We start from the raw sequence: 12268 nt of genomic DNA, 5'->3' as shown, positions 1-12268 counted from the left end.
AGCCGTCTACACATCATAGGGAAGATCTCATGACACCTTCTCTCCATCTACCTGATGATCCTGAAGAACATTTTCTGGTTTACAGTCCTGTGGAAGATGAAGATGGGGACATCTCTCTGGTGTTTTCCTCTTACTGGATAGAACTGGAAGAAACACATACAGGGCCTGAATTAATTCTCTACATACAGATAATTATAGGCCGTATGTATTTAGTCCTGTCTACTACCTGATGATGTGATGGGCTGGAGAACCTCCATCATGACTTCCTTGTACAGATCTTTGTGTCCTTCTAAATACTCCCACTCTTTCATGGAGAAATAGACGGTGACGTCCTGACACCTTATAGGAACCTGACACATATAATGATACTGTCATCCCCCCAATCCCTTCATAGCTTTACTGTATAATGTCCCAGCATTTCCAGCAGTGTCACCTCTCCAGTCAGCAGCTCAATCATCTTGCAGGTGAGTTCTAGGATCTTCTGATCATTGATGTCCTCATGTATCAGGGGGTGAGGTGGAGGCCTCGTGATTAGACTCAGGGGTCTTCCCCATCCTTCAGATACACGGTCCTGACAGTGCTCACTAGAGGTCTTCTTCACTACTGTGTAATCCTGGTTATGGAGAGACACATTAATAAATCTCAGTATAGACATTTTCAGAGTCCTCACCTCTCTAGTTCTGTCCATCTGTTATTCTCATAGATAAGAATGATGTAATGTGACGTCATCAGAATCTCTCACCTCTCCAGTAAGCCGGAAGAGGATCTCTAGGGCGAGGTGTAACATCCTCTCCACCATCTTGTCTGTGTCCCCATCCATCCTTGATGGCTCCATCATGAAAATTCTCTTATATAGAAGATCTCCACTGAGAGGATCCGATATTGTAGGAACCTGAATGGGAAGAAGATGAGCCGATGTAACATCATAACGATGTAGCATCATAGAGGATCTTGTGTAATAATACAATTACTGTAGATAATAAGGGGAATCATATGATATTTATTATTTTACAGAATTCCGTTTTTTTTCTTTATCTCTACTAATAAATCCTATTATATTTTAGACCACACACACAACAAGCAGTTTCTTGTTTTAGGTTTCTTCCTCGGCGTCTGTAGCTAAATACATTTCTCATAGACTCATCTTCCATAACGCTAATTCTCGTCTCATTTACCAACACTGCAATCGGCATTAGCAATACTGCAGGAGATATTCATTACATGTGATATGAGAACGACATCTTCATTTTCTACTACAGATCTATAAAAATATGTATCCAGAGTCCGTCACTGACTACATTCCCACCAACCGCCTGTATGAATGTTTCCTGTCTTTCCCGGGCTGTAATTTTTTATCGTGTTAGATCTCATATCTGATACACACAGAAAAGCTTGAGGTAAAATCTACATGTAGTGTTTAATGTTTTTGATTTTTTATTCTGGATATGTGTTTTTCTGGGATTTGTGATTTTCCCCTTCGATTTCTCTAAATTACATGAAAAAGACCAGAAAAAACAGATGTTAAAATGTTACAAAATACAATTAGCACCAACAACACCATAAAAGAAGTGTGATACACATGGTGCACCTTATATGCCAAATGTTAAACATTTTTATATAGATCACAGGAAAGTTCAGCCGATAAAAAGTTATACTTCTGGAATAATCTGTCCTCAGAATGTCTCCATTACAATGTACAGCTCATACCACAGAAACTACTAGTTGGTGCAGCAGCTTAGGTGATAAGCCGTTTTATTCATGATAGTTTTATTGGAGTAAGGAGTCGGATTTTGCTTTCATCACTCCCATTCCCGCTCCCGCTCCAGTATGGGTAGTATTGGAAGCTTAGCCAGCTCAGCTGAGGGAGGTCGCCTCATTAAAGACACATAATAGGCAGAAGAAAACCTTCAGGAGGGGCACAAACAGCCTCTAGAGTAATACGATATATTTCTGAGAAGGATATGCACAGCGGTTAAAATGATAAATATGAGTTACTGGAAAGCCAAGCCTGCTCACTGTTAAGGGGACGGTTGCAACAACTTTATTAAAATGGAAAGCAACCGAACCCGGGGTCCGCGATGCAGCCTAGAAAACTGCGGCCAAACACCCACCATGTAAGAATGAAAAACAACCAACTAAAGTATAACTCCCTCCAGTGTTACTACACACCGGGACGGGAAAGGATTCGCACTATCTCCGTTAACTGCACGGGAGATGTGCGACAAATAATGTAGTCGTAGCTCTGTTGACTGCACAGAAAATTACACAGCAGGCACTAGGAAGTGTTTGTGACTGACACCGGAGCGTACGTGCTCCCAGCCAGTGTATGACCGGCCTGCGGAGTAACTCTCAAGTGGCTAACAGGGGGTGCCAGGGATACGGAACCCGCAGTCCGCTCGAGGTGTATAGCAACCCCCTTGCCAGAGCCAGATTGCCAAACAGGAACTACCTGCCTAAGCACATCTAAGCCTGCCTAAGCGACCTGTGCTTATCAACCGAGCGAACTCTGGCATCAGCAGGTCACGGAGAGAGCAGCTAGGGAGCACGTGGAGCCCAAACAGACAAGCGTCCACACAAGAACACAACCTAAATGGAATGATCAGAGCGCACCGCCATGCTTGTGGTCGGGCTATTTAAAGACTAAGCCCTGCCCACAGTCGCATTATTAGTCGCAGTACTGATGACGTCACCCGCGGCCAATCAGGCGGTACCAGGTCACCGGATCAGCTGACACCAAACCACTAATCACGGTCCGCCAAGTCACGGGCATGCTCAGTGCAGTGCACCCTGGACTTAGGCTGTAGCAGCCCCCGCAACCTATGCTTAACACTACTAGGAACAAAGACCCAAGAGACAGCTTGTACATCTCATGCACTAGCTAGGCATTGGGAACAACGGCGATGCTGAGCAGCATCTGCCCTGGCTGGACCAGAATGGGAGACCACAGAATCCACTGATGATTCTGACCCAATTTCAGATCCAGCCAACGCCCGACACTCACCACCAAATTAATATCGAACAGATGGATGACACTATCCATGCCATATTTCTATAGAAAGACAAAATCGTTATAGGAAATAAGACATTAATATCTCCCACCTGGTACCTCCAGGGGTGAACATATTGTGAAAGTTGGGTATTCCATAATTTTCTAAAGACCTAGCCATATCCTATGACCAGCCCTGTTAAAGGTCACCGAATGGGAAGTATAAGGGCATGACTTATATAAATAAAAGTAAATGCTGAACTATAATCATGGTCACATATGCACTATGGTTTTGTCAATTTCCACCAAAAGGAGTGCTTCATTTTTTACATTTCTTCAGTTTATCCTTTTTATTTTATGTAACTTTATATTCTGTAATATTTTGTTCCTATTTTTGTAATATCTTTTGTATATTTTTAACACTGCCTATTTTGCAGATTAAATATATAAAATTTAATAGCTTTGTTCCTCTTGCTCTATAATCTGCACATCTGAAGCCATATGCTACCTGTCATAGGTGTTCAGTCGGCCTGTATAAACGATTGGTGGCGGCAACTAGTTTTTCATTTGTTATTGTGAAGTTTGGTGGTGACCGTACCGCTTTGTATACACAAAGCCATTCAGCAAGTCCACCCTTGAATGGCTTAAGAAAAACTAAATTAAGACTTTGGAGTGTCCTAGTCAAAATCCTGACCTTAATGTGATTGAAATGCTGTCGCATGACCTTTAATAAGGTGGCTCATTCTTGGAAACCCTCCAACGTGGCTGAATTACAACAATTTTGCAAAGAGGAGTGGGCCAAAATTCCTCCAGAGCGTAGTAAAAGACTCACTGCCAGTTATCACAAACGCTTAATTACAGTTGTTGCTGCTAAGGGTGGCCCAACCAGTTATTAGATTTAGGGGGCAATCACTTTCTCACACAGGGCTATGTAGGTTTGGATTTCTTTTTCATTTAATAATAAAGAACTTCATTTAGAAACTGCATTTTGTGTTTACTTGTGTTATCTTTTTCTAATATTTCATATATATATATATATATATATATATATATATATATATATATATACATACATATATTCCATGTGTTTGAATCGGATTTGTATATACTTTAAATTCACTGTGAGCTCCCCAATAACTGGTCTAGTAGTGAAAACAGCGAAGGCATTGTCCATCACTCGTCAGTGAATTCCATAATTGTCCTGACAATTGGAAATAGCAGAATGTTGTTCCTGGACATAATGGTGGCAGCGGGGATATCTGCGTGATCTCTCGGCTGTCAGCCCTGACACATCCGCACACAACTCTGCTACAAATGCACATTTACATACACACACAGCTCTACTACATACACGCACGTTTGCATACACATATACTGTGTATACATTACCCCATTTTGCAGTTCCTTTCAGGTCATGTAAAAGATCCTGGAGCTAGTCAGGTGGAAAGTTCTTCAATTGCTTACTCAGGATGTGCAGCCTCTGTGCAGGTCCTGGTATCTTCCTCTCCTGCTCTGCACTGATCACATAGTTACATAGTTTATAAGGCCGAAAAAAGACAAGCGTCCATCCAGTTCCGCCTATTTCTTGTGCACTGCAGCTATTCCGCAGCGTTGATCCAGGGGAAGGCAACAAAAAACCATGCGGTATAGGCCAATTTACATCATTGAGGAAAAATTCACTTCCCGATACCAATCTGGCAGTCAGATTAAATCCCTGGATTAATTAACTAAGCATAAGATGTAATTTTATTGTTCTCAAGAAAGGCGTCCAGGCCTCTCTTGAACTCATTAAGTGAGTTGGACATCACCATTTCCTCTCCCAGAGAGTTCTAGAGTCTCATGGCTCTGACCGTAAAGAATCCCCTTCTATGCTGGTGCAGGAACCTCCTTTCCTCCAGACGAATAGTGTGCCCCCTCGTCTTTGTCACCATCCTTGGTATAAACAGGTCATGGGAGAGATCTCTGTACTGCCCCCTGATGTATTTATACATGTTTATGAGGTCTCCCCTAAGCCTTCTCTTTTCCAATGTAAATAGGCCTAATTTTGACAACCTCTCTGGGTATTCTAGTCCCTCCATTCCCTTTATTACCTTAGTCGCCCTCCTTTGCACCCTCTCTAGCTCCAATATGTCTTTCCTGAGCACCGGAGCCCAGAACTGTGCACAATATTCTAAGTGCGGCCTTACCAGCGCTTTATACAGAGGAAGAACAATGTTCTCATCATATGCCCCTATTCCTCTTCTGATGCATGCCATGACTCTATTTGCCTTCGCAGCTGCTGCCTGACACTGGGCACTCCAATTTAATTTGCTATTAACCAAGACGCCCAGGTCCTTCTCCATGTCAGATTTCCCCAACGGTTTCCCATTTAATATGTATGGGTGACTGCTGTTTTTCTTTCCCATGTGCATGACCTTACATTTATCGGCATTGAACCCCATTTGCCATTTTTTGGCCCAACTCCCCAATTTATCTAAATCCTCCTGTAGCTGTGCCCTATCCTGATCTGTATTAACTACTTTACAAAGTTTAGTATCATCTGCAAATATTGCTATTTTACTATGCAACCTTTCCACTAGATCATTAATAAATATATTAAATAATATAGGGCCCAAGACAGACCCTTGAGGCACCCCGCTAGTAACCCTGACACACCCTGAGCTTACTCCATTGATAACCACCCTCTGCTTTCTATCACTCAGCCAGCTATTTACCCACTTGCACACATTATCCCCCAGACCAAGCATTCTCATTTTATATACCAACCTTTTGTGTGGCACGGTATCAAACGCTTTGGAGAAGTCAAGGTATACAACATCCACTGACTCTCCCCGGTCCAGCTGTGAGCTCACCTCCTCATAGAAGGCGATCAGGTTTGTTTGGCAGGAGCGATCCCTCATGAATCCATGTTGATATGGAGCTAGACAGTTATTATCATTAAGATATTCTACAATAGCATCTCTAAGAAATCCTTCAAACAATTTACCCACAACAGACGTTAAGCTGACTGGTCTATAGTTCCCAGGGTCACTTTTAGACCCCTTTTTGAATATTGGTACCACATTTGCTTGGCGCCAGTCTAGTGGGACAGTCCCTGTCCATAAAGAGTGCTTGAATATAAGATACAGCGGTCTGTCTATCACATTACTTAATTCCTTTAGTACCCGGGGGTGTATGTCATCTGGGCCTGGTGACTTGTCTATTTTGATATTATTTAGGCGTTTCTGAATTTCCTCCTGGGTTAGGTCGGTGATATTTAGCGGAGGGTTTACTTAATCACTCTGCATTTCCTCCGATAAATTGTTTTCTTTTGTGAAAACAGTGGAGAAGAAGCTATTGAGTAGGTTTGCTTTACCCTCATCGCCCTCTATGATTTTACCTAGGTTATTTTTCAATGGGCCAACGCCATCAGTTTTAATCCTTTTACTGTTTATATAGTTAAAGAACAGTTTGGGATTCGTTTTACTTTCCTTGGCAATTAGTCTCTCTGTCTCCTCTTTTGCTATTCTTATTTGTTTCTTACAGATTTTGTTTTTTTCCCTATAAGATATTAGCGCTTCCTCGCTGCCTTCTTGTTTAAGTTTACCGAAAGCCCTTTTTTTGTTTTTCATTGCCCTCTTGACTTCCTTATCTAGCCACATTGGCTTCCTCCTATTCCTAGCCCTTTTATTCCCATAAGGTATGTACCTTCTACAGTGACTATGTAGGACTGTTTTGAAAATTTCCCATTTTCTATCCGTGCTCCTATTACTAAAGATACTATCCCAGTCTATAAGGTGAAGGGCATCTCTTAGCTGATCAAACTTTGCCCTCCTGAAGTTCAGTGTTTTTGTGACTCCCTTGCTGGGCAGCCTACTGAAGCACATGTGGAATTGTATAATGTTGTGGTCACTATTTCCCAGGTGCCCCCACGACCTGCACCTCAGTTATTCTGTCTGGCCTGTTAGTTAATATTAAGTCTAAAAGGGCCGTCCCTCTAGTTGGTTCCTGCACAAGTTGTGACAAATAATTGTCTTTGATAATTGACAGAAACCTGTTTCCTTTCTGAGATCTACAGCTTTCGGTTTCCCAGTATATATCGGGGTAGTTGAAGTCCCCCATAATAATCACCTCGTTATTTTTTGCTACTTCGTCTATTTGTCTCATTAATAGACTTTCCGTGGCTTCTGCTATATTTGGTGGTTTATAACAGACTCCTATGATAATTTTATTATTGTTTTTTGCCCCATGTATCTCCACCCATAAGGACTCGACCTCCTCATTTCCCTCCCATACATCCTCCCGTATTGTAGGCTTTAGACACGTCTTTACATATAGACAGACTCCACCCCCTTTCCGACTTCTTCGATCCCTTCTAAACAGACTGTAACCCTGTAAGTTAACTGCCCAGTCATAGCTTTCATCTAACCATGTCTCAGTTATTCCCACTATGTCATAGTTACCTGTAGATATTTCTGCTTCCAGTTTATCCATCTTGTTTGTCAGGCTCCTGGCATTTGCTAGCACGCAGTTTACACGATTTTGTTTTGTTCCAATCTTCTCCCTGTGGATTGTATTATAAATTTTCTTACCTCCCTTCCAAGTATCTTGTCTTGGACCTTCTTTGTCGCACTTCATATCTTTCATTAGTATGTTCTCCGGTTGCATGTTCGTGTCCGGCGTTTTTCTTCCCATCCCCTCTTCTTCTAGTTTAACGCCCTCCTGATGAGTGTTGCGAGTCTCCTGGCGAATGTGTGTTTCCCGGGTTTGTTGAGGTGTAGTCCGTCTCGGGCAAGGAGTCCGTCATAGAGGTAATTCACACCGTGGTCCAGGAATCCAAATCCTTGTTGTCTGCACCATCGTCTCAGCCAGTTGTTCACATCAAGGATCCTGTTCCATCTCCTGACGCCATGCACGTCTACTGGAAGGATAGAAGAAAAAACTACCTGCGCATCCAGTTCTTTTACTTTCTTCCCCAATGCTTCAAAGTCCTTGCAGATTGTCGGTAGGTCCTTCTTTGCCGTGTCATTGGTGCCAACATGTATCAGAAGAAATGGGTGGACATCCTTGGAACTGATGAGCTTCGGTATCCTATCGGTAACATCCTTGATCTTCGCCCCTGGGAGGCAGCATACTTCTCTTGCGGTTATGTCCGGTCTGCAGATAGCTGCTTCTGTTCCTCTCAGTAGTAAGTCTCCCACCACCACCACTCTTCTTCCCTTCTTGGCTGTCCTTTTTCTTGTCGCTTCTGGGTGTTTCTGGGTGCTCTTTTCTTTTTTGCTTGCTGGTAGTTCCTCATCCTTAGGTGTGCCATCTTCGTCCTCCACAAGTCCTTGGAATCTGTTTCTCAGTTGTGTGGTTGGTGGTGTCTCCATGGTCTTCTTGCTTCTTTTGATCACTTGCCTCCACTTGTCTGCCTCTGGAGAATCTCTGATGCTTCCTTGTCTTTCCGTGACCAGTAGTGACGCTTCTGTTCTGTCCAGGAAGTCTTGATTTTCCTTGATGAGTTTTAATGTCGCAATTCTTTCTTCCAGTCCCCGCACCTTTTCTTCTAAAAGAGCCAGTAGTCTACACTTCTGGCAGGTGAAGTTGGTTTCAGCTTCTGGTCGATCTGTGAACATGTAGCGCATGTTGCAGCTCACCATGTAGGTTGTCCCATCTGCCATGCTGCTCCTTGTCCCTGCTGACTTGATGTCTGTCTTCTTTCTTGTGATACCCTAGGATAAACAAATTAAACAAATTCTGACGGCGCGCGGTTTGGCGATGCTTTCCAAGCAGCTGGTCCCGGCTGTACCCAACGATCTTCTAGCTGAAGGAGACTCTTCGCTTTTCCCAGAAGGCACCTGGAATATGCAAATTGTCCTCTTCAAGCTTCAATCCCTGGTTTGGCGATGCTTTCCAAGCAGCTGGTCCCGGCTGTACCCAACGATCTTCTAGCTGAAGGAGACTCTTCGCTTTTCCCAGAAGGCACCTGGAATATGCACATAGATCAGTGTGGGACAGGAGGAGAGAGCAGTTCTCTCAGTGATCGGGAAGGACACGGTCTCAGTGTTTGCCCGCTATCACTGGAAGCTTCTCAGGACTACAAGAGGCATTCATTTAATAATAAGGCTATTTTGTGTTAAAAGTGCATCTTAAGGTCCTAAAAATACAGTAAGTTCTAAAGTAATTTCCCTTTCTCATTTAATTATACGACTGTTATATGATTTTTGTACAATTTGTCAATAAAATAGATAATTTCTTCCTGAGTGAGTTATTTTTAATAGTCAACAAAATGTGTTTTTCCAGTAATTCATTTCTCACAATATAGGTATTCTAATAGCGTCTCTCTGTGTGGGATTTTTGATGTTTAAGGCGGCACCATTTTCAGTTAAAACATTTCCCACATTCTGAACATGAAAAAGACTTCTCCCCTGAGTGAGTTTTCTGGTGTGTAACAAGATGCAATTTCTGGTTAAAATATTTCCACATTCTGAATAGGAAAAAGGCTATTGCCTTGTGTGCGTTTTCTCGTGACTAACAAGAACTGATTTCTGTACAGAACATTTTCCACATTCTGAACATGAAAAAGGTTTTTCCTCTGTGTGAATTCTCTGGTGTGTAACAAGACATGATTTCTTATTAAAACATTTTCCACATTCTGAACATGAATATGGCTTCACCCCTGTGTGAGTTCTCTGGTGTGTAATTAAAAATGATTTACTTCTAAAACATTTCCCATGATCTGAACATGAAAAAGGCTTCTCCCCAGTGTGAATTCTCTGGTGTATAACGAGATGCGATTTATTTACAAAACATTTCCCACATTCTGAACATTAAAAAGGCTTCTCCCCTGTGTGAGTTCTGTGGTGACTAACAAGATATTTTTTCTGGTTAAAACATTTTCCACATTCTGAACATGATTGTGACTTCTTCCCAGTATGAATTCTCTTATGTTTAACAAGAACTGATATCTGGTTAAAACATTTTAAACATTCCGAACATGAATATGGCTTCTCCCCTGTGTGAGTTCTGTGGTGACTAATAAGATGTGATTTCTTGTTAAAACATTTTCCACATTCTGAACATGAATGTGGCTTCTTCACAGTATGAATTCTCTCATGTTTAACAAGAATTGATTTCTGGTTAAAATATTTTCCACACAATGAATCAGAAGATAGGACCTGTTTCAAAGGATCAGATGATTGATCTTTGCTGTGAAGATAGGATGGTACATCTGGAGTAATGGCATTCACTTCAATCTCAAGGTCATCTGATTTAAAAATTGAAGATGTCAGCTGTCCCGTTGATCTCCTGCTACAGTCATCTGCAAAGAATAAAAACAATTATTATTTTTAATAAAATATTTTTGAAATGTATATTTTTGAACACTTAAACTCAAAATGTCCATAGAAATGGGAAGTTATGTAGCAAAATTGAATTATTCACCAAGACAATGACAGTTCACAGTCTAATAGAATACTTCATGGCATGAACCAGTAAAGCATGGTGTTCAACTGTTTGTTCATTCCGCCTTCCAAATATTGGAATAAAAAGCCACCAAGAGTCCCCCCAAGCTACTACACATCTGACTTATATTGGTGAAAAAACAGCTACTAAAACATTGGCTAGATCCAAATATCCCCCCATTACGGAACTAATAGCACAAATGAAGCACGGAGGTAGAACAACAAGATGCCCTATGTAATAAAGAGCAGCAAGCAGGCAAATTCCTCCTAAAATGGAAACAGTTTATTATAAATTGGTGTTCAATAGAGGACAAAAGGAAAATGGTAGAACCCTTTACATCTACAGCATGGTATATACTAGAAGATCTCAAAGATAACTTAGGTCCACTTCGTTTAACTTAAAATGAAGAAGAGAATGGTGAGGAGAACAATCAATGGGCCAGGACTTCTGGCATAGATATAAATGCATTAATTATCCATGATGGCTTCAATAAGATATAAGACATACTGTCAACTAATTCATTTTGATGTTTGTTATATCTGTTATACTAATTAAATATGTGAATAGAGTTGTTATAGACCCAGTCTGCGTACAGGCACTCTTACCTCTCTATGTACCAGATTTGATGTATGTTATGTATTTGTGTCATGGAAAATCAAATAAAAATGTTGTTGAAAAAAAAAAAAGCCACCAAAAAATGTTAAGTAGGCAAAAATGATACTAATAAAAACTTTTACTCACCTTGAAAAAAACAAGCCTCCACTCAGCTGTCAAAATAGTCACTACTCCTACAGATTAATTCACTGATGGTTATAATTTACAAATGGAGTCACTTTATTGGGTTTTATTCTGCTATAGTTTACTGCCATTGTGTATTATTAGGGCTTCTGCAAATGGTGTGTCACATATCCACTGGGATCTGCTCTTGCAATGCCTGCTTCTGTCACAAGTTGTCGCCATCATTCATTCTGCGGGTGGCGCTGGTGATGGACGCAGGGCCAGCGTTAGGACGGGGCAAACCAGGCATTTGCATAGGGACCCCACTCCCCGAGCCAGTGGCGTGCTACTAATACTGGCAGACCACACAGCCGATATGGGGCCCGTGAGTCAAGGGGACCAGGTGCCAGAGCCGGCTCCGGGCCCCCTTCCCCGCACCCGGCATCGGACATTCAACTGTATCAGTATCCTAGATGCCGAAACAGTTGAAAGCAATGATGGAGGAAAGAGCGCCACGTGACACTCTCCCATCATTCCCGCTCTGCGTCTGATGCGGCAGGTGTGATGACGTCACTTCATCGCGCCGGGAAGTGGAGCTGCTGAGCAGACGACCAGCAGAAAAGGGAGCAGGGAAATGGGGAGAGGTGAGTATTGTATTTTTTTTTAAATCATTGAGTACATTGTGGCCACAATACTGGCACTTATGGAGGACTATGGGGTGTGCACTAAACTATATGGGGGGCTGCATTATACCATATAGGGCTGCATTATACTACATGGGGGCTGCATTATACCATATAGGAGCTGCATTATTCCACATGGGGGCTGGATTATACTATATGGGGGGCTGCATTATATCATATGGGGGCTGCATTATACCAGATGGGGGCTGCACTATACCAGATGGGTGCTGCATTATACTATATAGAGGCTGCATTATTCCAAAAAGGGGCTGCATTATACTCTATCGAGGAATGTGGGGTGCATTATACTGTATGGAGGACTATAAGGAGTGCATTATACTGTATGTAGGACTATAAGGAGTGCATTATATTGTAAGGAGGACTATGGGGCACATTATACTATATTGAGGACGATGGGGTGCATTATACTATGTGGAGGACTATGGGATGCATT

The 12268-nt window shown here is 42.0% G+C and overlaps 3 protein-coding genes across 5 annotated transcripts in view; all 3 read right to left on the bottom strand.

Moving 5' to 3' along the window:
* LOC141271850 (gastrula zinc finger protein XlCGF66.1-like) overlaps positions 1–12268 on the bottom strand; it is a 341588-nt gene that overhangs the window by 210653 nt on the left and 118667 nt on the right. The gene's annotated exons all lie outside the window — the stretch shown is intronic.
* Positions 1–12268, bottom strand: part of LOC141271831 (uncharacterized) — a 61722-nt gene that overhangs the window by 24671 nt on the left and 24783 nt on the right. For both annotated transcript variants that reach the window (XR_012321938.1, XM_073682002.1), the window contains exons 7-11: positions 10129–10271; positions 743–892; positions 434–613; positions 227–350; positions 52–143 (exon numbers count right to left, since the gene is read on the bottom strand). Coding sequence is in view for 1 of the 2 variants with exons in the window: in XM_073682002.1 (XP_073538103.1) it covers positions 52–143; positions 227–350; positions 434–613; positions 743–892; positions 10129–10271 (689 nt within the window). In the remaining variant the exon portion in view is untranslated. The remainder of the gene's footprint in view (positions 1–51; positions 144–226; positions 351–433; positions 614–742; positions 893–10128; positions 10272–12268) is intronic.
* The window catches only part of LOC141271835 (uncharacterized), a 164886-nt gene that overhangs the window by 127837 nt on the left and 24781 nt on the right, over positions 1–12268 (bottom strand). The gene's annotated exons all lie outside the window — the stretch shown is intronic.

The sequence above is a fragment of the Phyllobates terribilis genome, unplaced genomic scaffold (genome assembly GCF_046119375.1).
Source record: "Phyllobates terribilis strain yellow unplaced genomic scaffold, ASM4611937v1 Scaffold_5__5_contigs__length_657084704, whole genome shotgun sequence".
NCBI lineage: Eukaryota > Metazoa > Chordata > Amphibia > Anura > Dendrobatidae > Phyllobates > Phyllobates terribilis.
The sequence above is the reverse complement of the archived record's forward strand: the minus strand, read 5'-3'. Positions and strand labels throughout refer to the sequence as shown.